At 36.8% G+C, this 27,405-nt stretch overlaps 1 protein-coding gene across 1 annotated transcript in view; it reads right to left on the minus strand.

Annotated features, from left to right (window-relative positions):
- The window catches only part of USH2A (usherin), a 372,599-nt gene that overhangs the window by 265,215 nt on the left and 79,979 nt on the right, over positions 1 to 27,405 (minus strand). The window contains exons 17-21 of the mRNA XM_063391039.1: positions 25,711 to 26,205; positions 24,037 to 24,309; positions 21,631 to 21,788; positions 20,217 to 20,361; positions 10,097 to 10,327 (exon numbers count right to left, since the gene is read on the minus strand). Coding sequence (XP_063247109.1) covers positions 10,097 to 10,327; positions 20,217 to 20,361; positions 21,631 to 21,788; positions 24,037 to 24,309; positions 25,711 to 26,205 — 1,302 coding nt within the window. The remainder of the gene's footprint in view (positions 1 to 10,096; positions 10,328 to 20,216; positions 20,362 to 21,630; positions 21,789 to 24,036; positions 24,310 to 25,710; positions 26,206 to 27,405) is intronic.

Here is a 27,405-nt window from a genome sequence, read left to right on the forward strand (position 1 = left end):
CCTATATAAAACTCAAAATTAGCATGAATTCCTCTTTTTTCTTTTTTTCCCCTCAAAGTCATTATTCATAAAACAAAACTGGTAATGTATGTGGTGTAAAAATGTATATCAATGATTGCAAAGTGCTCTGGTACTCCAGTGAAAATAGCATAGGAAAAAAATTAAATCTGCATTCACTTAAGAATAGATATGTACGGTAAAACAGACAGAAAGCCATATACAAAAGAGAGAAAGGATTTTCAAAAGGCAACAGCTGGTCCATACCATACACAGAACCTATGGAAAGATAATTTCTGATCAGCTGGTTATATGCCATCATAGTACATAAATATAACACAGCTGAATGAAGTTCATGCTGCTTATTTAACTCTATTTCTTAAGCTCTGGGTCTTAATTTTGCAAACTAATTTTTCCCATATGTACTAGTGCAGACAGCTTTTTTTTTCCTACAAATTACCACAGTCTAATCCTGAATGATAGTTTTGCCATAATGGAATTATTCAGTCTATGATCTGATTGATTTTAGACCTTAAATACTGAATCTTAACACACGTAAATTTTTAATCCTTTAATTTCTCCATTCTGCCAGTAATTGATAAGGACAGTCGTACTTAGACAAGGTCTTAATTTAATCGCCCTGAAAATCAATTAGAAGGTGAAAAGCTTCTTTATATTATTATTATGAAAATTTCCTGATCAAATTCACAGTGCAATCATAATCAATGCGTGACATCTCACACACTTTAGTCAATACGTAATTCAGTAGTTACATCTTCACCCTTTAAAAACAATATAGGAAAGAATTTGTATCTCAAAAGCAGAAATAATTTAAGGGCTCGGTATTAGTCAAACACAATGTCTGAAGCCATTGGACTAAATAACCCATTATAGAAATAACCTAAATAAGGGCTAGGCATGCACCAGAAAGCATTAATTTCACTTCAAGTATCTCTCCAGCTAATACAATGGTAATTGTCTCTTTCCTGCAACCTTGTTGAAAATTCCACAGAATGAGAAGGAAAATTTTGGCCCAGTGTTAAGCAGGAGAGGTGAATTAGTCAGCAACAAGGGTGAAACACTTTCTTTACCCTCATCTTCAGCAGCACAAAAATCAAGGTTGATGACAACTTCAGCTCACCATCAGTAAAGGGAGAATTTGTATGTGAACTATTGCAGGAGCTTAGTGTCTACAAATTGATGGGACCTGACAATATCCACTTGAGGGTGTTCCAAGAGCTGCGAGGTCAGTCTCCACAATCTTTTAGAAGCTGTGGGGATCGAGGGAAATCCCAGAAGACTGAAGGAAGGCTAATGTCACTCCCATCTATGAGAAAAGCTTAAAGAATGATGCAGGAAATTTTAGGCCCATTACTCTTACTTTAGTCCTTGGCAAAGTTATGGAATGAACCTTCCTGGGAGCTGCTACAAGTCAGCTGAAGCACAGTTGGGAAAAGTCAGCGCAGACTCACCAAGAGCAAATCGTGCATGACCAAACTGAGTGCACTCTAGGACAAAGTAACTTCCTCAGTGGATGTGGGGCAGCAGTGAACACTGTCTACCTCAATTTCACCAAGGCTTTCTAAACTATTTGCCACTGCCGACCCCTACAGAACCTCATGTGTGATGGTTCAAACAAGTGGTCTGGACTGTCAGGCAGCACCCAGAGGAAGGTGGTATTTAGCTCCTTTTCAAACTGGCAATCTGTCACAAGAGGGATCACTCAGAGACCAATACTGAGCCTAAAGCTGTTCACTATCTTCATGAATGATCTGGATGATGGGATGAAGTGTACCCTGATGAGTTGTGATGATGACACCAAACTGAGTGGAACTGGACACTTTGGAAGGGAGAGCCACCCTGCATGAAGACATGGATACACTGAAAGAAAGAGCTAACAAGAACCTTGTAAAGTTCAATGGAGACAAATAGCTTGCCCCAGGGAAAACAGAAACCAGCACAGGCTGGGATCTACCCAGCTGGAGAGCAGCTCTGTGGAAAAGGACCTGAGCATCCTGGGGACAAGCAGCTCAATATGAATGAAGAGTGTCCTGCTGTGGTCAACTCATTATTTTTGCAAACAACAAACAACAAAACAACAGGATGCTGGATTGCATCAACAAGGACATCTCCAGCTACAATAAAGTCATTATTCCACTCTACTCAGTGATTGCCAGGCCACACCCGGAACACTGTGTCCAGTTTTGGTTTCCACTGTGCAAAAAAGATGTGGACAGGCTGGAGAGAGTCCAGAGAAGGGCCACAGAGATGATCAAAGTATCAAATAGCCTGTCAAATAAGGGAAGACTGAAAAAATTCAGCTTTGAGAAAAGAAGGATCAAGAGAGACCTTATCATCATGTTCCAGCGTTTAAAGGGTGGCTACAAGGAAGATGGAGAGTCCCTTTTTACAAAGAGCCTTTTATCTGGAAAAGACAAGGAGTAATGGGTACAAGTTACTCCTTGGGAAAATCCAGCTAGATACAAAATGAAAAATTTCACAATGAGCCAGCTACTGGAACAATTTTTCCAAGGCGTGGTGGATTCGCCAGCTCTGGACACTTAAGATTCAGCTGCAGACTACAGGGCCATCTTGTCTAGATTATGCTTTTGCCAAGAAAGGTTGGACCAAGTGATCTTTTTCTTTTTGGCTATTATTTCTCCTTAAATCCCTCTCTGAAAAAGTACTTTGGGTTATAAATTTGTTATACCAGCACATATTTGTTATACCATCACAAAAATCTTATAAAGTGCTGAAGTACTGGTATGGAACATCCACAATTGTCCTAGCAAATGAAAACCATTAGAAATAGACACCTTTCTTTCACATATCTCTGCACCATCAGGTTTTTGAGTTTGAGAATTTCCAGAAGCATTCATACATTCACTCCAAAAGGTGACCATCCACTAACCTGTTTTTTCTATGTTCAAACCTGCTTCAGATTCTTTCTTTGATCTTTACTATTTGCTTTAACTGAAGTGAAATCAGCCTCCATTTAACACAGAGTACATGGGTTTCTAGCATGCTAAGTTTTCAAGAGATGCTTGGTACCTCTACTCTCCTTTATTTTTCTTTTTTTTAATTAAATAAACATCATGCCTTTGTGTAGTTTCTACCTTAGAGTTTTTTCATTTTCTTTGCTATTTTCAGCAACTTTTACTTCCTAAATCTCCCTCAACAAGTCCCTCCATTTTGCATCTTTTCTCAGCCGTGCACAAGCGTAAAAGGAATCCCAGAAGATGTCACGCCTGAAGCAAAACAGCACTTCCATAACTGTTTCTTCTCCTAATTCTTAGGCTTGGCACCTACAGAGAGAATGCCTACTCCACTCCAAAACAGTCAGTCATGTTTGCACAAAATTAGTGATAGCTCAACTAGAATTGTGATAAAAGGAGAACAACTGCTCTTTTAAAAAGGACAGTCATCTTCTGTGTTTGCGATAATCAAAAGATCTGATTCTGTAACTGTTTTTTTGCACAGACAGATGAAACTATCATCTAGTCTAGGAAAGGATCTTTCCACTGGCAAGTTGATACAATAATGGGAAACCTCCTGCTTTTACAGCTTCCACTGTACAACAGTACCATGTTCTCTAAAAGTTATCATGCACAAGCAGAAAAAACTGATTTTAACTGTGCAGTGTAGAATGCACAACACTGGCAAAAATCTACTTTGGCACTAAAGCCAAGAAGATGTAGAAAAAAAATACATACTGCACTTGTATGCCCAAAGCTTGTGCTGCATAGTTGAGCTGTTAAAGTACAAGAGGTAAATATGAAAAATAATACACAAGGTGAGATTCTTTTTTTCTTCTTCTTTTCTGTAGTGACTAAAATTGAAAAAAAAAAAAAAAAAAAAAAGGAAGAAAAAGCAGCTACTTCATACTGATAGAAAGTATGTCAGTGCCTAAAAAACCAGCTCATCTTAGTGAAAATATTACCCCTGTAACACTGGCAAGGTCAGCATCAGCTTGGCTTATTTGTTGCCTAAGTCCCTGTTGTGCATGTTCAAAAATGTTTTAAGTTGTTTTGTTCATAAAGCAGCAGAGTTCACTTTGTTGTGCTGGATCACTCCTTTTTCTCTATGTGCAGCTCCTCTCTCACTCTCTATCTTTAGGCTTCTTGGGATTCAAAAGGAAGAAAGGAAGGAACGCGTTTTTCAAGATGAAGCTCTGAATTCATTTTAAGTACTAAGATAAAATTCTACCTAAAATCTCTGTGCAAACAGTTCTCAGGCAGAAAAAAGGATGGTTCCCTTTCTTACTGAAGCCAGCCACTTGACGGTGATATAGAAGATCTTTATCTTTCTTTTACAGAAGATGAAGATGCAGGTTCAAATCATTCTTTTGTGAAGACAAGAGGAGAAAATATAAGAAGGTGGCATAAAAATTAAAAGCATTTCTAAGGACAAGTCCTGTGGCAACAACCTAGACAGAAAGGACACAACAAAATGTGAGTTCTCCAAGAGCTTTTTAGTGTATGATTTAATATAAAACTCTGAAAAATGATTGGCAATATTAAAAGTTCCCTGACAAAAAGTATGTTCTTCAAGTCTGCAAAACAAATGTGTTCTCTCTCTTTCTCTCACAGTATTCAAAAGCTTGGAGTAAGAATTTCTTTTGTAATAGTTTCTCCCTCAGAAAACCTTGTTTACTTTCTTCAGTTCAGTGTAATGAAATAAAAAGGCCGATTCTTCAAAAGCTATGAAAGGAAAAAATGCCAGCAGAGTGATGAAGAATACATAAAGCCAGACTAAGCAAACTGGTCGGATTTCTCTCCTCCTCTTCCTCTCTCTCCATCTTTTTGGTATAAGGCTGAAGCAAAGAAATTTAACTGCATTTGCTGTAAAATTGTGTCTATAGATTAGGGAATCCTTGCCATCAGTCTGAAGAAATAGATGGACCACAGGTGGACTATAAAAGTGAGTAAAAAACCTGGCTAAACAGCAGGACTCAAAGGTTTGTGACAAGTAGCACAAAGCCCAGTGGGCAGCATTTACAACAAACTGGTACTGGGACCAATTCTGTTTTACCTCTCTATTCATTAAAATGGATCCCAGGCAATGGGATGGAGTGTGCTATCAAAAAGTTTGGAGGCAATTAAAAAATAAAATTAAGGGCTGCAGTGGATATACTACAACACAGAGACACCTTAGCAGGCTGGAGAAATGGGCTGACAGAAACCATGTGAAATCCAGCAAGTCCTACAGTGCAGTTTTGAGTACTCTGGCATTAAAACAAACAAACAAACAAAAAAAGGTACTTGCAGGCTGGAACAAATCCAGTGACACCAAGATAGTCAGAGGGCCAAAGCACATGACATGCAACAGGAGGCTGAGCCAGTAGGGTTTTAGTCTCAAGCATGGAAGGATGGAGGAAATGACTGCCTCCTTCAATTACCTCCTCAAAGGATCTAAAGAAGATGATGCCACACTTTTTTGGATCTCTGTTGTGACAGAACAAAAGGCAATGGACACGAATTCATATGCAGAAAATTTTGTATAGATATAAGAGAGGAAGGTAAATCAAAAGATGTGTCAAACTGGAAACTGGAATAATATTTGAAACATACTTAGCTACATATGGAGAGAAAACTCAAGCAGACAAAGACCTAGACAGGTCTAGCTGGACTCAGCATGAGCAAGAAGACTAGATGATTTCTCTTCAACAATAAATTATTACATTATTTTGAATTAGTGATAAAAATTAATTTCTAACCATCTCAAATCATTAGCAGTATAAAGAAATGCTAGAAAATATCTAAAGAAGAAAAATAAAATAGAAGCAATACTTGTTTAACTCATGCAACCTTCCCTCTACACAGAAAATTGTCAATCGGGAAAAAAAAATGCAGCTCTTTCCTTCTGAAAGTTATTTGGTGAAATGAACATCTTTCCCAGTTTCATTGGGTTAGTCTAAGTTTATAATAGGATATATGTTTGGAAAACATTCTTAGAGGTCACAGAAACAATCCACTTACTCCAAAGCAGAATCAATTTTACCCAGGTTATTCCTGACAAACGCTCATCCAACTGTTCTTTAAAATCTGCAGTGTCAGAGCTTTCATTTCTTTCTCACAACAATGGATTTGTTTGCTCAACTAGCCTGAATCTTTCAGAAAAAAGAAAGACAATCTACCTTGCTGTTTTTAAGCTTATTATGAGTACATTGCTGCTTTACTTACAGTAAACACAAAAAGTTCATTCTCTTCTTTTAAACTACACATATTTAATATATTTTAACACCCTTATAGTCTTTCTTTTAGTCTTCATTTTTCTAAACGACACCATTTTCTTTGGCTTCTCCTCTTATATTATTTCAGGACCTCTAATCCTGTTCATTTTCTTGGTATTCAGTCATAATGCATCCCATAAAGTTCTGTTGGGATGTTGGAAAAGGCCTGTTTATTTGGTTCCATGCACTAGTGAAAATATCTGCCCCTTTGACTACCTATCAAATGTTTGCTCAAGATCCTGTGGAGTGGAATTTGTTCTACATCGCTACAAAGAGAGTTCACTGAGATGAAGAGCTATGGGGAGATCCAAGACTGAATGACCATAGCCATTCTCAGCATTTCTGCTCAGAAAAAAAGTAAACGACGCCTGTGCAGTGTTCCATGGCAAACTCACTAAGAAACATCATTACTGGAAAGATTCTACACTCTGAGAAATGTCTGTGTATCTGAGCCAGAATCTGGCAGTAAAAACACTAGCACGGATATAAATATTTTTTTAAGTACACATTTTTAAGACCACTTTACAACACTAAAAATGTCATTGTAAAAAAAAAAGTTTTCCTTGTAATGCTTAATATATTAACATCTTACCTCATACAGTTATTTTCTAATAATTACAGAGCTGAATAGGCATCATGTAGAGGTTAGCAAAGATGACATAGTGCAGGCAAGACATACTTCTTTTTAAGTGTATTATCCTATTTCAGAAAACTTGGAATCAAAGCAAGGCCAAACACAGAACTTTCTTCAGAGCAGACTGCATTGTGATCAATATTACATGAATAATTTTCTTTTAAAACAAGTAGCATCCAAGAGGAATGACATTTGAACTCCAAGCTTGCCTGTTCTACACCCTGTATAAAATAGATATTACTTCTCTTGATGACAAGAGAACCAGAAAGGCAAACAGAACAGTGGTACTGCAGCATTCTGACTCCAGACTCACAGCCACAGCATGCAAGCTGGACCAATAAAAGCAACCACACAAAATAAATAATTTGTAAAATTACTCCAGCCAATTCTAGAAGACCTTTTAAGTACAAAGTCCCATGTTAAGTAGAATCTGAACTTCAGCTCTTCATACATTAAATCACATCACTTTGTTGTCTCATGGGGAAGATGTGAAGATAAACACCTAAATACCCCAATTTTCAGAGTTATGGGAGATGCATAAGTTCCTTAGCTAAAACAAGAACACTAACAGCTCTCCTTTGCCTTGTGGTATTTTGATAGCTACAACAAATGGTGTTATACCTAAGAATTTCAAGGAATGCAAATAAGTACTAAAACTCAAGTCTTCATCATTTGGGAAATGATATTATACATGGCTAAAACACTTCCTTACATTTTGAAGAGCGGTAAAGTTTCATGTGGACAGTTCCAGCAGAAAAAAAGTCTTTTTACTTGATTTCATCTCATCTAATGTGTACCCAGAACATATCTCCCTGTGCAGCTGGAGGCTTTGTTACAGACAGGACACTGCTTGGTGTAGCCAGTGTTTATTGAATAACATTTTTTTTTTAAAGATGATTTTGGAAAATTTCCCAGAAAATACATCTGCCCCTATTACTTGCACCTTGGACTCTAAGACCAGCCAGGGAGGTAGTGAGGACAACTGCATTTATTAGCAATGAATAAACTGATCAATCTTTTTCTGGATTATCAGTGGGAGATCCCAGACACACCGAGAGGTATCTGTCTGCTGACTGACACATACAAGCTGGCACACTTTTGTGTCAAAAATGTACACAGCTGCACGCACACTAAAGCTGTTCCATCCATAAAGCACAATTGCCAACTGCTTGTCTTCAGAAATGGGTAATAAGAGAGGGTCTCAACAACAAAACGACTGCAGAGTACAGTTAAAGAATATTTTTCACCCCCTTAAGTGTCTGTCTTTGTAAACTCTCCTGGATTTGCTATCGTTTTCCCTTCCATCATGTTTTGGAAGAAGGACAGATGACCTACTTAGAAAAACCCAGATTTATATTTCTCAAAATCTTTATTGAGTTGCCAAACCTGAACTACACATTTTTAGGTACCAAACGTAGACTGATTTAATCTGATTGTCAGTCTTTACTAGCAGATGTCTGGACAAATTGCCTAGTGTGTTTTAGTTCTAGGCTGTCTCCAAATACTCTGACTAATAGCTGGTAGAAGAGAAAGAACATAATCCAAAGCTATGATAAATTATATTTATCCATACAGGGTTATCAGCCATCAGCTGCTAATATGAAGGGAGCTTTATTTTAACATCTCCCAACCTGTCTGTCCAAACTCTCTCAAATCATCTCAGCCATCACAATAAAATTTACTCAAGACATCAGTCTCAGCTTATGGAGCAGAACTAAACCCCAGAGTGAATTGAAACTTGGGTAGATTGGTGTTTGGCTTGCTTGGTTACAAATAGTCACAACTGACAACAGAAGAAACATGTCAAAGGGTGTTTTTCTAAATATACAGTAAAGGGTGCAAACTGATGTCAAGAAAACCATCCGGCAATTTGGATGAGGAAAGGAGTCCAACAGCTGTTCCTACAGACTCCCACACAGAGACAGGTTGTGCCAGTCAACACGGTGTCAATATTTAACAAACACATTATCACTTTTTATTATTATTTATCCGTCAAGTAAGCACCTAGCTAGAAAAAAATGTGAAGTCATCTTCAACAGAGTCAGATTCTTCTTTTCAGTCAGATTCACCGAGTGATCACAGAGTGGCAAGAAGCTGATTCCTGTTTTAAACAAAACCTGTATTTGCACATACACACTTGCAAGTACCAAGTGCTCAAATCTTTGCCAGAATTGTCTGTGGTGACCCTGAAGATGAGGAATGTCACCTAAGTGCTGTTCAAAGCTCCAGCATTCTTATTTGTGTCAATAGTGCTGCATGGATTTTGCAGCCCTTCTCTCTGTTAACAAACAAGACTTAGTACCACCTTTAGTTGTGTCCCTGCCACTGGTGTGGGCATCACCATCAGTGTGCTAGTTAACGCCTGCTCTTACAGTTACCTGGATTCCTTTTGGATTTCCCCCTCCTCCTGTCATGCTCATGACCTGAGATAAATATACACATGCATATATCTTTCATACACTTTTTTTCTAAGTCTTCAGCTGTGCTGTTTTTCTTTTAAACACTCATACTTCATGCATGCAAATGCAAGATTGCACTTACAGACCTCTACCACATCTCAAACATGCAATCAGGTTCATTTTTTGCAAAAAACATACTGTCTACATCTTTGTTTTATCCCAGAAGTCAAGACATCAGAAAATTGTGAGAATCACAGAAATAGGACATAGGTCTGCTTCAATCTGAAAATCTCCATGTTCCAAAGTAAAGTAACTAATCAAGAAAAAAGAGAGAACACTCAAAGGCCCAGAAACAGTGGAATTCTGTCAGAGTGGCAGGCTTTTTTCTTTCCTTAACAAAACAAACAGGATCACAACACAAATGCTCTGCGCCTAGAAGACAGAGCTTTTTGAGTGCTTATGCAGCCCCAGAAAGATAACAAATAAAACACATCTTAGCACTCACAGCAAATTAATTAAAAAGTTTTTATCCCAGGAGAATAAACAAAATCTTATATTTACAACTCAGAAACAAGTCAAATAGGCAGCAACATTCACCGTCATGTACATCTCTCTGTCCAAACATGAGGCAATAAAAATCGCACATGTCCAATAATCTTCACAGGCTTTTTAAGTGAGACTCAAAATAGCCCATACATCACTAAACATTACATTACTTTAATAAATTAGAACCTACCTACTTTAACATAAAAGTTTTATAGCATATGATACTAAATGGTGAAACGAATGCAGAGTACAATTATTTCATTTTCTAAGTAATTCAAACTCATTTACCTGTATAGTAGGTATTGGTGGGGAGAGTGGAACTTGCAAACCTGTAATACCCATTTCCTGGGAAACGGATTCCTTTTGTTACTTCTATATTCATTGTAGCTAAAGATGAATCCATCCTTTCCACCTGGTAGATGGGAGAAGGCCCATTAAGCTCTTCAGGTTCATTCCAAATTATCTTTACTGTTGTGCTGTTTATTCCTTTGACAAGAGGGGCACTAAGTTTTCTTGGAGCTGTGGATAAAAAAAGTTATCTAGGTATCATTGTCCATAACATTTGGGGAATTATTTATTGCACATAACATAATCTTTGCAAAACACCCTGTTTCATTTTTTGATCTTAAGAATAAACTCAGATATCCACAGAAGCTTAAGTAGGAGACAAAAAAATTCAAAAAATATTCTTAGTCTTTTTAAGAAACTTATTTTCAGTTACACAAGAAATACTTTATTTGTTTCTTCAGGCTTTAGAGAAATGTGTCTACAATTAAATCTAAAATATTTTTTCATAATCTTTAAAAATATTAATGAACATCTTCATTAAAAGTATATTTGGATTCCTTCCTTCATGGCCTCTCGTGCCAAACTCCCTGTAAGTGTGTATCTCTCTGAGTTTCACACGTGGATGTGAAAGAAAAAGCAAAGGAGAATTTGAGCAGTTGTAACTCTTGTTCCATTTCAGTACGGTACATGACAACAGGAGTCCTTGTCAGTGGATTTATCCTCACTAAGGGGAGCAGAACAGATCTCTGTCCACATCCTGCAGCCCATTCGGTTGTTCTCATGATGTGCACACCAGACAGCAGTTTGTGTTCAGATAATGACTCCCTTCAAGAAAATGACACTCTCTAATTTTTCTCCATCAATTTTGGTGCACACCAGGTCTCCAAACAAGACCATTCCCATGAAGGTAGCAGCATAAGAGTTTTGTGTTATAGGGTGATCCTCCTACCATTAAACCCAATACTTTGACATTCTTTTAAACGCCATGATAGCACTGGCTACTCTATAGCTGAGTTATTAACTAAACTTATTCCTTTTTTTAATAAAATACTGTACAGTAAGCCACTGGAGGGCAGCGTGACCTGTTTGGATAATGACATGATGGTCCTACAGGTGGAAAGAAATGGACCATCACTGAAACAATAGAAGACGCCATCTGGAGAAGTATGAGAAGACTTTGCTGTGTACAGAATATATATACATCTTATCTTGCTTTCCCCAATAAAGAGAAGGATTTAACAACAGCAACTTCATTTGTGCCCAGGAAGCAAAATACAATGACAACTTGTAAAAATTACTTGTTCCCATAATGACACAGTAAAGAGCAATAAACGCCTTTCATGAACAATAAAACCTGAATTAAAATATGGGCCTTCAAAATCTGACACATTACTTCACAGCCCAGCATTGTCCATAGCATGAGTTCTTTAGAGAAGAAGAGATTGCTTCATTTAAAATGAATTAATAACATCCTTTTAAACATTCCTGCATTTCCAAGATCATTAACATATTTTTCATTTTTGCTATTTGCCAGTAGCGTATTAATTCTTTGTTTTTTTCTTTTCTTTGTCCCCCACACCCCATAACTTGATAGATATTCTTCCTGGAGAAAGCAGGGAGTGGGGGAACTGGGGAACTGCCAAAGGCACTATGTGCTGTAAATTCCTGCTTAGGTATCATTTATGACTTCACAATCTAATTAGTATCTCACGCGATGGTAGAAATTTACAATGTCAAAATTGAAGTAATGCAGTGTGAGGTCATAAGCTTCCCTGCATAAGTAGGGCACAGCACTAATGAATTGTGGTATTAATGCACAAGTTTGAATAGAAAACACGGCTTAACAATCAAAACTTCACCTCTGAGGGAACCAGCCTACGTCAGCATTTTAAATGTGGACTGAAGAGGTTGAGCCCTCCAGTTCAGATTACTGATGGCAAAACAGAAATGCTAAAATTCATTATTTTTAAAATGCATACAGCTGACTAGCACTCATGACAATAACTACATCTTCCTTTAAAGTCCAGTATTAATAAATGGCAGTTACTTGGACCATAATTATGGCATCTCTGATACCCAAACCTGAAGCTTTTATGGGGCTTATGCAATTAACTACTTAAATGCATCGTAACACTTGCTTCTCTGACAGGGAAGTATTGATTTTTTAATCATTTTCAAGTCTCCTCTAGCACAAATAAATGTACTACAGTTACAGTTAATGCACTGTGTACACGCATTAAACACTGGCATGACACAATTTATTATTTTGTGATATATGGAACACAAGACTATCCTTTCAGAAAGTAACATCCTTGCTATAGCACTAGTAGTTAAACTACAGTCTCCTTGATGCTTGAGAATTCTTGAGCATCAAGACAGAAGCACACTGTACAGAATAGCTTACGTAAGTATTTAAAAACCAAAAATAACAAAAAACTCAACTGCACACAAAACCAGAAGGTCTTGAAATAAATCTGTAGCACTAGCCCAGCAGGGTACTAAATGCTGAAATTAAAAATATTCAACACTAAAAGATACAGTATATATTTTCCTAAAGGTGTCACTGTGGTACCTGTAGCTACTTTCTGAAAGATGAATTGAGTACAATTTTACCTATTTAATTTTTTTTAGTCACGTTCTGTTAAAACACATCTGTCCAAAAAAATGAGCATACTGTATTTAGTGGATTCAAAGTCACATTTTTGTGTATTTTAATTATGTAGTTTTAATGTCTTGCTATATAATACATATTTAATATATTATAAGGCTAAAACAGTATTTAAAAGCCCATGATTGCTGCATGCCATTGTGTAGCAGAGGGCACAGAAAAGACCAATAAAGACAGATGGTCCATACAGCTTATGTTGAAGTCATATATCTAAATATAGATGTTGCTACACAGGTCATTACAAATAAGCCCTTCCCATGTGTTTATGCACACACATGTACACAAAAATGAAGTTGGTAAGTAAAGAGCAGTTAATTTTGTTTTGTTTGAAATAATATCATTTTAGTTTTAGGCTCGAAGACAGATGCCAGCATTTCGCTCTGAACAGATGGTAATTCCATCTAATAGTGCATCTCTGTATTAGTAAGGTCTGTTGTGTATACAAACAGTAATAAACACTAGGTAAGGATCAAAATAAATTTTAATTGTTGACATTAAATTCTGGCAGCCATGGTTCTAAGGATACAATACTCCTTTCTCAAGTCTGTCAGGTTTACTAATACAACTGCTAAAGCTTTTCCATACTCTGCCAGGTTCTTGTCCCAGGAATAACATATTTACACTGTGGCTGAATTTTACAGGCTTACATATGTGTGAGTAACTTCCAGCTTACTGTAGGTAAGTATTTGTCTACTCTTCCACTGAAACCCTCAAGTTTACACTGAATGGTTCAGGAAGGTAACAGCAATGAAAAGTACACTATTTTTAACTGTTGTTGAGTCCCAAATGCATATGTACAAAATAAAAGAGAAAACATGTCAAATTCAAGGACAAAAAGTTACAGAAAATATCTTTTTCTTTTCGTATTGGATTTTACCTTTAAAGGTAAAATTGCACACCTCACTATGGGTTGTGCATTCCATTTTTGATTCGAGTAATTAGTCTAGAGGACCTCAAGTTTGCCATTGCATTTCAGGTATGTTCTCCTTTTCTGCACTTCACAATGGTATCAGTCATTTCCACAGTAAATGAGTCAAGCAGTAATATCTAAATCTTCTGACAATATTTTAAGAGATTATTTAGAGTCCATTTTGGACTCCTTCCCAAACAAAAAGGATAAAACTCACCCACAATGGACATCAAACGAAAATTTAGTAACATGGGTATGTTGGAATCATATTTTTTAAATAGATCTAATCCACTGTATTTTTTAAAAATCATGAAAAATATATTGCTTCCACCATATGGGACAACCAACGACTCACCAACCGATTTAAGATGCAGCATATTGAGCTGACCATATGTTACAGTGCTGTTGAATGGCTGAGTGATTCATGCCCGTCACATTCTAGTATATCAATTAAAGCTCCTTGAAGTCTGCATGATTTGTGTCTCTGTTATTAAACCCTGCTAATTCATCCCACTTACACATCTGTTATAAATCTCTAGGAGTGCTGCATGATTCATGGCAATCTGTGAGCATGGTACAGCAAATTCTTCTCCTTGTAATTAACAGTAAATTGTTTTACTGCCATGCAATGAATTTTTCAGTTATATTGCAAATGAACTCCTAAATGCACGGTTCTTTCCTAAGAACTGACTTATATTATTAGGCAATTAAAAAGTATTGCTTTGAACCAAAAGCTTTTAATCAAGAGGAATGCAACTTAAACATAGCTTAAAAATATTGCAAATTTGACAGAGAGGAAAAAGAACAAACTGAGCTGTTTTGAGCTATTTTCTGGCATAATATGTGGTTGGTTGGGGAGAAGAAACAAATAACTTTTAATTCCCTGCTGATTCCCTGAAACTCAAAGAACAGTTTAACTACAGCTTGAACACTTGGCAAGACAAGTTTGAGCAGATTCTATTTATCTCAGAAGTTACTTAAGTCATCTGTCATTACGAAATTTCTCAGATTACTTTACACTTTTCTAATTGTAAAACAGCGTCTTTATTCTTGGAATAAATAATTGGATAATTAGCCAAGCTGAATCATCAGAGGATTCCAGTGCTGCTCAAGTGTTCTTGTCAAAGGTGAAGCAAATTCATTTCAGCTTTGCCTCTGTAGCTTTCTGAAGAGGCTTTGATTTTTTTTCCTGCTACATTCTTGGCAGCAGCCTCAAATTCATGAGTCCATACATCAAGTCAGTAGTTTAACAACAAATGAAATTAAATTCAAAGAAGGGAAACTAATTGAAGGACAGCAACAAAAGTGTTTGGTAATGTGCTTTTTAATATGGCATGCCACATTTGCATGATAATTTTTCCTTTTTAGCATGGAGCAGAAAGTGACTAGCTTAATGAGGGATTATTCAAGACAGGAATGAACAAAATGCATTCATAACTAAGAACAAAGATTGTATTATGAAACGGAAACAGGCAACTGCCGAGAAGTAACTGGATGATTGGTTTATGCATTATGAATAAAAAGGTAGAAAAATATTTATATTAGTATTCACTAATGACTATATATACAAGATTGTTGTAATTAAAATTATAAATTAACATATTAAGAGTGCTTGTTTAATCACTTTGGGTCCTATTCACAATGAAGAGACTTACGTACATGCATGCAAAACAATCTGTGTTTCCAGGCCAGCCGCAAATGGCCCTCATATTTTTCTTCTGTAACAAAGGAAACTATACATTTCTTGCTACCTGTTTAATGGGTATTGATGATTTTAAAATTGAGGCATAGCCTTTTGTAGAAAAGCCATCTATGACAGACATAAACAAATGAGGCTTTTGAAAAGGGTCTGCACTGCACCTTATTCATGAATGGAAAAGTGAGGAAAAAATGGGAAAAATGGACAAATTACTCAGACTGAAAGGGTAATCAAAAAGAAAACAACATGGAGTGTAAGACAGCCCAGAATTATCCCAGAAAACCCAGAGGCAACTCCAAAGCCTCAAATACAACTGGTTGAGAAGTCTGCCAAGAGGCCAGATGCAGCTGGTGCTGGAAGAATATCTCCTACAAATTAGCTTCTGAACCCTGTAATTGCCATCAAAAGCAAAAGATCAGGAATACAATGTTCTGGGGTAAATGGCAGCAATCACAAAGCAAATACTTTGCTATGTCTTAAAAAGTGCTTTTTAAACTAATTTTAAAAAAATGAGGGCAAAGGAAAGGCAAACAATTATAAGAAATAAGCTTAGTCACACAGCAGCTAATGAAACATAGCTGTATAGATTGTTTAAGGCAACCTTTGACTGTATGATTTGAGATCAGTAGCATAAGCAATTGTACTGGTCCAAGCACTCACATGGCTAATTTCATCCTGCTGAAATGACAGAAACTGATGGGAATAAAATGGCATTTCTCTGCCTCACCGAAAAATTTTGAAAACATGCATGTTTTGTATTGGTAATTCATCATTTTATGCAGACACACTGTCACAAAAAGAAACTGTCTAAGGACCAGGTCTTTCACTGGTACCAGCTAGTAGAGTTCTATAGGTACCAGTCCAGAATCCTACAGGAGAGAAAACCATGCAAGAAAAAGTGCCTTTGAAACTAAAAAAAAAAAAAACAAAAAAACAAAAAAAAAAAAAAAAAAAAAAAAAAAAAAAAAAAAAAAAAAAAAAAAAAACCCTAGTATAAACAACAGGTTGAATGCCATTCTCAAAAATAAATAGGAATTTGAACATGGCAGAGCCCAGAGAGAAGAATAAAGTAAAATTTTTCTCTATGTATTGAGATGAAATATGTATTATTACTGTCCAGTATTGCTCTCATTTACATACGTGCAGATCCACTTGATCTTGAGAAAGCACAGACAAAAACAAAGTTTAAATTGGATTTCAAATTTTCAAATAAAGAATCAACAATGAACTTTTGCCTCATCCATCAGCCAAGGATTTCAGTAGCATGGGCACAATATTGTGGCTCATAAAGGTATTTCAAATACCACAAGGATTGTGCAAGCTGCAGCACCTTAATTTACCATTTAAAAGACTGATTAAAAACTATGAAACGTCTTAATTAATTGCATATTTAAAAGTCTGTTATTTATGTATTTGTATCTGAACAGACAAAATTGAGGTTCTCTTTCTGTCCAGTCACCTTCTCTTTGAGTAACAGGGATGAGTAATTCTCTTCTATGACCTTCCTATGCTTGTTTTGATCTTTCATCCCAGTACTGCATTTACACTAACATTGATCTTCCAACACTTTTTACCATTCTTGGAACATCAGGCATAACTGTTCTTTCATTTAGCTCACCCTCCTGGCTTCATATGCATTTGTAACACTCAGTCTTTTTATAAAATAACTGCATTCTTAGCAATTTTCTTCTCTCACACTCTGTCCTCCCATTCTTCTGACTCATCTTCTTTATTACCATTTACAAACACTGTAGTTGTGTGTATTGGTGAGGAGGAGTGATTTTGCCAGTTTGACAGACACAAAGGACATATGGTCAATTTGAGTTTTCTTGCACTCTACTCCAGCAAAGCTACACATGAGATATTCCCAGTACAGATGCCTGTGTTGAACCAAGTTAGAATGAATCCACTCATTAAGTTTGCTTCTGGATTTTATTCCGTCATAGTCCAAGAGACTTCTCACTGCAAAATCAGCAGACTCTTCCAGATGCTTCTGCTCCCTTGGGTGGTATCCTTAAATTCTGCTCCTCCTTCAAGTAGTCTCTTTTCTTTGTCTTTTCCATCTTATCTCAAAACCCCTTACTTTTCCTCTTCAACAATTTCCTTTCTAGTGATTTCACGCCCTTGTTTCTGCCTTTGTTTTCATTTTCTGTCTTACAATGTATTAAGGAAAAAACCAAACCAAAACAAAAAACCCCACAAGTTTTCAGAGAAAAAATTAAGTTTTAAAGAGTATATTTTTTATAATTAGACTTCAAATTACCCTGATGGATCAGAACAAAGCTTAAAAATTACTTGAGACTTCTAGTGGCAAATTTTAGAAGTCATTGGCAAATTCAAAAAGAAGCCCCTTGCTAATATAAATCTGTTGGACATGCCAAAATTACATCCATCAAGATACCCATTGATTGAAATGGTCCATGTGACAAACCTGTATACTCTATACATAGAAGGGGAGTGGACATGGTTTTCCATTATTCTCCTTCTCCTCCTCCTCCTGAGGATGAGAGGAGGGGAATTAGTCTAATTCAGTATAACCTCTAGGCCAACTGGAAACACAATTCAAAGCTCCTGGACTGTGTTACAATGCAAGGGGACCATTGTGCTGGAACACATTTCAGTCAAGACTTCCTCCAAAAAGCTGCCTTTGCCAGGGCATGGAGGGGACTGGCATCCAGCCAGGAAAGCTGTCTCTCTGCCAGGGAGACATTCCTCCATAAAAAAGAACTCCCCAACAGTCCTAGCAAGACAATTTTAATTAAATTTTTCACTTTTTAATGACGAAATAAGGAAGAATAGAAATGAATTAAGACTTGATTATCTATTTTTACAAATACCAGGGATTGGTTTGCCCAACTTTTTTTTAAGTTTTTAACTCCCTTTGATTGTCATCATGTAAGCAGTGCTTCTTTTAAATTGTCTTTGGAAACAGTTTTACAGAATCTCACAGAATTAAATATGCACACACACATAAAAAGAAAAAAGAATAAAACCCAAACCTCACACAAACAAACAAACAAAACCCCACACAAAAAAAAACCCTGTATGGATAGGATGAAACAAATATATCCAGGAACAAAAAACTTGTGACTTGTGGAAGACAAAATTGCATGCAAAACGTGAGTTTTTAATTTTTCAGTTTGCCAAAATTTAAGATATTGCAATAGCATGTTTTAAAAACATAAAAGGAACACAATGCAGCACTGATTCATTTCTTTCAAGGCTTAGAGCAGTAAGTAGGAAAAGGCTTCACTGCAGAACAGCTAATAAATGGGGACATGCCTGCTATGCTATTTTGTATTCTCCTGTCTTCTCTAATGTGATAGGTCTCTGAGTATTAACATAACCAGGGAGGAGATGGTCATAAACAAGCTGTCAAGCATAACTAAGCTATTCTTCCTGAATCTTTTAATAAATGTATAAATGCAAAGTTGGATCATTTGTAGTAATAAGGTGTGCTGTTTAGGCAATATTTGTTTCCATGGTTATCAGCACAGACTGGAACACTGTTCCTCATGGCTGTGTGGAATGGAAAAAGTCATACAAGTAGGAGGCTCTGTATATGGCCAGCCCTCCACTTCAAAACAAATGGAAAGGCAATGAAATAAATAGACATGAAGAACTGAGGACAGACTAAAGGCAATACCCCAACACCTTATATTTCACTTCAGCAGAAAATTTCTGATTTTTTTTTTATGTGATATGAAATTACATGAGAGAGGTAATTGTAAAGATCATCATCACAACATCTGTGTGACGACATCATTAATTGCTTAACGTTTTTAGTTCTAATTGTTTAACACTTTTATTTAAGCATTTTAGCTAATACTGTAAAATTAATTGATGTGTTTTAAATGCCTATACAAAAGAAAACCATAAAGCTAAGTGGTTAGATCTCTTAAGAAGGCCACCAGTATTCCACATGGCACATGTTTGAGCTTGTATTTATTAGAACCATAAAAGATCTTGTATTAAGGAACCATACTGACAACTCATTCCAGGATTAAGGAAACTTGAAAAGCTGATATTCCTAATCAAATTTCTCTCTTAAAACCCTCTTGAAGCCTTGGTGTCCAAGAAGTGAGTTTATGCCAGTCCTTTCTTCAAAGTAAATACAGGCCTTCTCCATATCTGTTCTGGACTGATGTGTATTTTCCCCCAAATCTGTAGACAGTACCTTTGAAATCCATGCCAATCCTACTGAAACGAACATGAAGACTGAAAATGTATTAAGGTGCACAGGAACATATACACAATTTCTTTGGCAGTGTTCCCGTAGATACAAATCAACAAAGCAAAATCTCATCTCTTGAAGGCTACATTTTAAAAAAAAGCAGACCCAAAACATGTATGTTGCTTCTGATTTAGACACACAAATACACTATGTACTCATATTACTCCTAAAGTCATGCAACTCCTCCTGCATGTGTTAAGCAAGGCATTTGCACAGCTGGAGCATTTTACATTTCTTGTTATGCAAACACACACTGAAAATCCCCAACAACAAATTAACAACTTCTTAGCATCATAAATGAATGAGTGGATGTAGCCCCATTTATGTACCCTCGCTACTTAAACAAACACAAACAAAAACTATACATATCATAACTTGCAACTGAGAGAGCAGTACACAAATCCTACTGCCATAGCAGAGTACCTTAAACCTCCACTGAAAACATTTTGGGTTTAATCTGCCTATACAAACAAATAATAATTAAGCAAGTCACTTTGTATTAATACAACACCTACCCCTGCCACTGTGCATCAAACTAGGAGCATCATCATGCTGTTCATTAGTAAACCATGTGTCAGCTTTGCACTTTGCTACAGATTGTTTCCTTACCAGCTGCCAAGGTTTGCCCCATGCCTGGCTCACTGGTTACACAACCAATTTGATTGCAGAGAGTAACAGTAAAGTTGTATGTCCTGTAAGGTTTTAATCCCGTTGCTATGTAGGAGAGCTCGTGAGCCTCAGCTATATGCAAAACCTGCAAAGCAAACAGATTGGAAGACAACAGTTGGTTAATAACATTTTCATTCCTGTCATTTGACGACATGTTCACTAATAAGAAACTTGTCTCTGAACTTGCAGATTCCTTCACTCAGACGTGAGAAAGCCTGAATAGACCAACTAAGGGAGAGGATTATTTTGGAGAGTCTGAACAAGCTGAGATTTAGGTGATAATACTTCCCATCACACTGTTTTATGAGGTAATAAGCCAGTTCCTGAGTGGATAAATGAGGAAACAAAGTTATTGCCTCATAAAACTGTGTGGTGGTGCAGTTATCACTACAAACAGTGCAGCTACAATTGAGATGACGAAAATGACACTATTAAGTTGTGAAATCTGACCACCATTGAAGGAGTGACATGATTAGCAGGCATTAGGAGGGAGGGGAATAACAAATGTCTACAAACACTTGCATCTGCTTTATTTTAACATCAGTATAAGTTATCAGTGGGAGGGGAACTGAATAAACTGTAGCATTTTAGATATCTTTGTAATCAGACTTTTTTTTTTTTCTGCATCAAGCATCTTGCAAGGCAGTGACCAGAAGCAATTGGCATTTATGTATTGTTCCAACAGCCCCGAGAACAGTAGTATCCCCAGCTGATAAGCAAATAAACTGAGGCCCATCTGTGGTAATGCTAAAAGAAATAATCAGCTCTGAATGAGAAATACAATATGAGAGCACCAGATCCACTCCCACATTCTGATCATGTTTTTGCTCATTCCTAAGCTTTCCACTTACTACTAATGCCATGATGTTTGTTTGCCAAACACAGTCATTCAAACATTACAACAGTATTTTAAAGTCACATATTTTTTGGCTTTTTAAATCTGTTTCTTTCCAGTATTTTAGGTTTCCCCCCTACAAAAACCCATCTAGACAAGTACCTTCTTAAGGAAAATGTAGATACCTACACCATAATATGACTTTAGGCATATTAGCAAATAGAGCAACAATACAGAAACAGTATATAGAAATATCAAGGTAACTTAAATTTTGTTGCACAATCTCATCCCTCCTAAATTTGAATCACATCTGGTACTGAAAACAAATCAGATCAGAAAGACAACTTAAAACACAGAGGTAGTATATAACATTACATCAGACCTGTAGGTGGAAAAGCTAGATCAGAGAATACACAACAAACCATAGAAAAAATTCATCACAACACCTCAGAGGACATCAGGTTTTATCAATTTTATTATTACCAGTTATGAAAAACTTAATATAACTAACAATAATACCTGGGAAAATGGTGGCAAAGACCTTTGTTCAGTCATCAAGCTGATGCTATACCCCATCACTTCTCCTCTGGATATATTATCTTCAGGTTTTTCCCATGATACATTAAGGGAATATGGTGAAAGAGGGAATACTGATGGAGATGGCATGAACGCTGGGGCTGAAATAAAGTTAAATTAATAATATTCATAAAATAAATGAGCAATATGTATAATGCAAGCTTCCTCATTGTACTTGTAAAACACCATTTCAGACAATCATTTCTTTTCCCTTTCTAACTTTATTTTCAAGTCTAGCTGGAATTTTCACCTTATTTTGGTAAGTACTTCACTCATCATTCTCCTGTTTTCTACTCTGGCTGTGAATGCAGATTAAAATTCTGCCTGTGTCTTCAAAGAAATACTAATCAACACTACAGTCCTATCCCCTGTAGCAGGTAGGAAAGTACATACGAATGAAAAGGCCTTGAAGAAAAACTTCATGCAACATGGGAAAAAACTGATAAAAGCAAAAAGTGTTCAATAGTTCAGCATCTTAAAAGCGATTCTCTTTGCTAGGCCAGTTTGAAATTAACATGTCTCTCACTTCTCACAAAACAGTTCCCCTGTCTTCCATAGTAAATCTGTTAAAGGATTGTTTGCACTGCAGTTAAATCCCCACCTGATTCCTCTGTAATAATAGGATACCAACCCACAGCACTTCTGCTACGTACAAACAACTGCACTAATGGACCTCTTCCCAAATACAATTTAACACTTTTATAACATACAGTATTTAGGAACAGATGAGCAAAAAGGCTCATTTTGAAGGAGGAATTAGTTTAGCCTGCTGTTTTGCTGGAGCAAATGACTGAGGACACAATTTTCAACCTAACACCAAACAAAAGCATAAATAATGTAACAGAAGTTTAGTTGTTAACCATGGGCTCTATCAGTAAGAAAACCATAGATTTCTACAGAAAGCACTGAAATAATGTTGATATTTCAAATAATATGCCAAATGACAAAACCCTCTTGAAAATCTGAAGAGAGAGGTTGTACTGTGAGAGGTTGCGAACTGGTGACACTTTGATAAAAAGTGGCCATATTTCAATGCTTGCCCTCTGTAAAAGCACATGAAGAGTTATCAGGAGTCAAAGAGCACTGCTGGCTGTCTCAGACACAAAAGACTTTGCCATGAGATAGGCACAGAAGGAAGCAACAGGATGGTGCTAACTCCAGGTCTGGTGCATGCCAGGTCTGCTTGGCCCATTCTGGGTAAATGCGCCCAGACAAAAATTCCCACTTCAGCAAACCGTATGAAGAAGAAACCACTCACACACATATCACCAGTCAAACAAAGATCATCCCAAGTCATGGGACAGGGTGGCTTTTGCAAACACCAAGAACCACTAGAGCTCCCCTGAATATGCTTCTCTGGATACCTGGAACCTGGACTCTAAGATAAGCCACCATAGCAAGAACTTGAGATAAAAAAAAGATGGTGCTACTGTCCAGATGTTATCTCAGACCCAGCTGGAGGTTAAAAAATCTTGGGAAGAAAAATGTATCACTGATAGTGCACACAAAGAATGCAAGATTTATGGGCCACAATAGAAGTCATCTTGGCAACTGTGCTGAAATCAGCTCTGACTGAGTAAAAGTATTTTCATCGGGGGAGATCATGACCACCGACACACAGCCCATCAACCCAAGAAACCCACTGACTCAAAAAGAGAGAAACACTGAGCGTGTGGACTAATTAGCATTAGAAGCAAGGGAATCATTCAACCAATAGAATAAGAGAACTGTATAACCAATGAGCATTAGTTCTTTTATTTGCTAAAATGTATAATTATTGAAAAATTTTAAATTACCTCAGAATCACCGCTGAGATCAGAGTGAAGAAGAACCAACAGGACACTGCTGGATCTATGGGTGGTAACTGTCTTCTGTTGATCCCTCTCTCTCCACCCTTTCTTTTCTCTCTCTGTCTACACGTCATATTTATCGTTAAATAAAATGCAGATTATTGACTTTGGCATATGGTCTCATTTGAACCTTAATTCAAATAGAGGCATCTCTCACTAATGGGGTCTCAGCAGAAGTTTCAAGCACTATACTCCTGAAAAAGTAACCCTCTCAAGGTCTTCAAATTAAAACATTACTTGGTATATTTTGCAATCTGGTAGTTTAAATTTAGGGTTAATTGACATGGATTATTTTCCTCACCAACATGATATTATGGTGAGGAAAATGCTTTTGCTTTTCATGCTCAGTTCTGAGATAATCTGACCTATCTTTAATTAGTTAAAAATGTGAATTTATCCCTAGTTAACCATCACTAGACACTTTTATCAAAAATTAAGAATATATTCTAATCTACATTTTCCTTTCATTTCTATCAAATAAATTCAAATCAGCACTTACCAGCCTCTCCTGTTCGTCCTGATATCCAATCTGAAGATACGCTCCCTGCCATGTTTACTGCCAGTACATAAAATTCATACTCTGTGAACGGCTCCAGATCAACGACTGTGGTACTGGTCTGTGGTGGAGCCAAGGCATTTTCATTCTGAGATTCCACAACTGGTTGAGGACTGAGCCATCCACTGCTTTGGAAAATACGAATTTCAGGAGGAAGAAAGTTCCCAGCTGATTTTAATTTTTTCCTCATGTAAAGTTCATATCTTATAATTATGCCTAGAGAAAAAGGCCAGAAAAATCAGTGATTTTCAAAGATATCTGGATTTCTACTATAATAGCAACTTTTTTTTTACTTTTTTTTTTAAGACAAAGAGAAGAAAACTTTTGAGTGACATTTTAATGATTTAAATGGCAACATTTTAAAACATATTACTAGATACGAGATACATGTGTTCATCAGTTTTACAACAATGCAAACTTATTATATACAAAGGAAGGCCTCACAACTCTGGAGTAAAAAAAAAAATCAGTGTTGTGGTATGAAGCAATACATGATTTAGGTTGGTTCGTTAAAGTAGTTTAACTATAAGATAATAAGAAATCTGACTAGAGATTTCTTGCAAAGCCAAGAGAAAATTGCCATAAAATTTAAGTATTTGGGTCTGTATTCATGCACTAAATTAGAGTGATTGCTTGGGAGAAAGAGCTTTTCTCTTATTCTTTGGAGAGACCAGGAAATCTGACCAGACATCCAGGCAAATATGAGAATATTGCTTAAATCTGCTTGTAGGCCATTAGATGCATGTCATGGCTATGGACTATGAAGAGTGTATGACACGTTGAGGTGCCAACAGTAAATATCATGACCTGCATTGTAGAAACTGCCCCTCTAAGTACATAGTTATTCTTGTGTGGGCATTCTTCCTGTCCAGTCTGGAAATAGCTGGAAAATGAGATGCTCAAAGTGAAAGCTGAGGTCCCCAAAGACAGATGCCCATTCTGTGAACAGATAAAAATGTTTATTTTCACATGCACAAATACTTGTGCACATTAGTGCAAGTTCACAAAACTCCATTGCTCATATATTAAAAGATAGTTTTACCAACAAAATCTGTGGTATCACAGAAGTGTCTCCTACAACAGCTGTGTTCTCAGTTTCAAAAACCCAAAATATTATTACACAAGTTAGACCAACAACTCTTGGCAATCACCTAATCCCTAATAAAGTTATACTGGTAATAGAATTGGCTACTGCACATGAATGATGGTTTCAAAAACAGACTTCTCTGTTAATTCTTAGATTTTTTTCCATAACTGTTATCTGCTTATTTATTTTTTGTCAGGCAATACTACCACACCTGTCTGAACTAAGCAATCTGGCAAATTAGGAAAAAATTAATTTTACTGTAAATGTTTGATTATAAATGTGATTTTTGCTGCAGCAGATGCCACTGAGTGCTAAATCCTGGACCCAACAGTCAGTGGATTTCTGGACTCCGTAAGAATAAAACACAGACTCTGGGGATACACTTAATGGCAAATAGGCAAATTAGGAAAATGTCTTAGTTCATTTCTCAGCGTATGGCGCATGGACAAGGATATTCCAATGAGATCTGAGGAAATGCTGCTTTTGCCTTGCAAAGACTTTGACTGACAAAAGCAAACACGATATCCTACCGTTTGGTTTCTCAGGCGGTGACCATTCCACAGCCAGTTCCGTAGAGCTGATGGTTTCTACAGTCGGTGCGTGCAGCCCTTCTGGAGGAGCCTGTGCAGTAACTACGGTCACTGGCTGGCTCTTTATGCAGCCTCCACTAGTACAAGCTTGCACAGAAAAAACATACTTTGTAAATGGAATGAGGTTCCAAATAATTGCTGAAGTCTTTAAGCCTTCATACTGACTGCAGGGCTGCAGATCAACCAAGCTAGTACAAGTCAAAATGTATTTCTCTATGGGCCCAGAGTCATTGGAGACACTTGTCCAGTAAAGTAAAACAGAGTGGTGACTAACAGGAAAGACAGGATTTAAATCCAAGTTTCCTATAGGTGTCCCAGATTTTGTTCTGTATGTCACTGAGTCACTTCTTGTAAAACCATGAACGTTGCTGGCTTGGATATAATAGGAGTAGAAGGTATATGGAGCTAACATGGTATCAGTGAAGGTCTGAACACCTGAAACAAACAGGTGAGAAGAAAACTGTATCAGTCTAAGACATTAAAAATAATCTCAATTGCTATACCTAAAGTCTGTCCAGCTCCAATCTAAGACATATTTATGCCTGTTTGCATGCTCTTCTTGAGATTATAAACATTGTAGCTTCTCAGATTTTTTTTGCACAGGGAAAAGAAAAGGTCCCCTTTATCCTTTATTACCTTCCACTGCACATTAGCATCATTAGGAAAATTATTTTTCCACTGAACTTCTAGATCCTGCTTTAATCATGAACAAGATTAATAAAATTATCTTCTCATTCCTCTTTTTCTTCAAAATAATTATTTTAAATGTGAATCAGCATCAATATTAGTGAATATGATTTAGAACAAAAAAACCCAAACCACTGTGCAAAATTTCAGACTTCTGTTTTTGATTAATTTGATGGCATAAGACCAAATATTTTAACTTCATGTGCTTTCGCTTACTTCTACAACAATGTTTAATACCCCATTTGAAAAACATTTGATCTTGGATAAGTGAAATGAAAGTGCAAATAATTACTAAAAAGGTATATACAAAGGTTACATTTGCCTTCCTAACCCCTACTTTCCATTATTCTTAGTAGGTTTTTAGCCTCTTTTCAGTACCAGTGGCAATTAACAGCTCCTGTGCAGTTACATATCTGTCATCACAGCACAGTATGAATTTATGTACAACCATAACACCATACACTCTTTTGACTTAATAAATAGTTAACATTGAGTAATATATTATGTGTCAGAGCACAGATACTCATGAACTTTTGCAAAGCAAATAAATTGGATGAAGCTATTTCTACACCCTCTCTGTACTCTGGCAAGTCAGCCCTGAATACAACTTAAAGACGAGGACCACAAAACTCTGAATATTGCTAGATATTCAACCTTTGACATTGTAGCACAAAAGCAGCAGAGTCAGCCCAATAACTGCTTACAGCACTCCTACTCCTTATAGCAAGCACATGATCACTGGAGTCCAGCAATAACCAGAGCACACTGCATCATCTTCAGGCCTTGCAAACCGTGGTACTCCAAGCAGGGCTGGGGAACAACTCTGCCAGCTGAACAGAGGCTCCTTGTGTGTCAGCAGTGAGCAGGCACAAGATGCAGCAGCAGGCACTGATGAGGCCCCACCTCAAATCCTGTGTTCAGTTCTGGCCTCCCACTACAAGAAAGGCA

This window comes from Prinia subflava, chromosome 2 (genome assembly GCF_021018805.1).
Source record: "Prinia subflava isolate CZ2003 ecotype Zambia chromosome 2, Cam_Psub_1.2, whole genome shotgun sequence".
Lineage (NCBI taxonomy): Eukaryota > Metazoa > Chordata > Aves > Passeriformes > Cisticolidae > Prinia > Prinia subflava.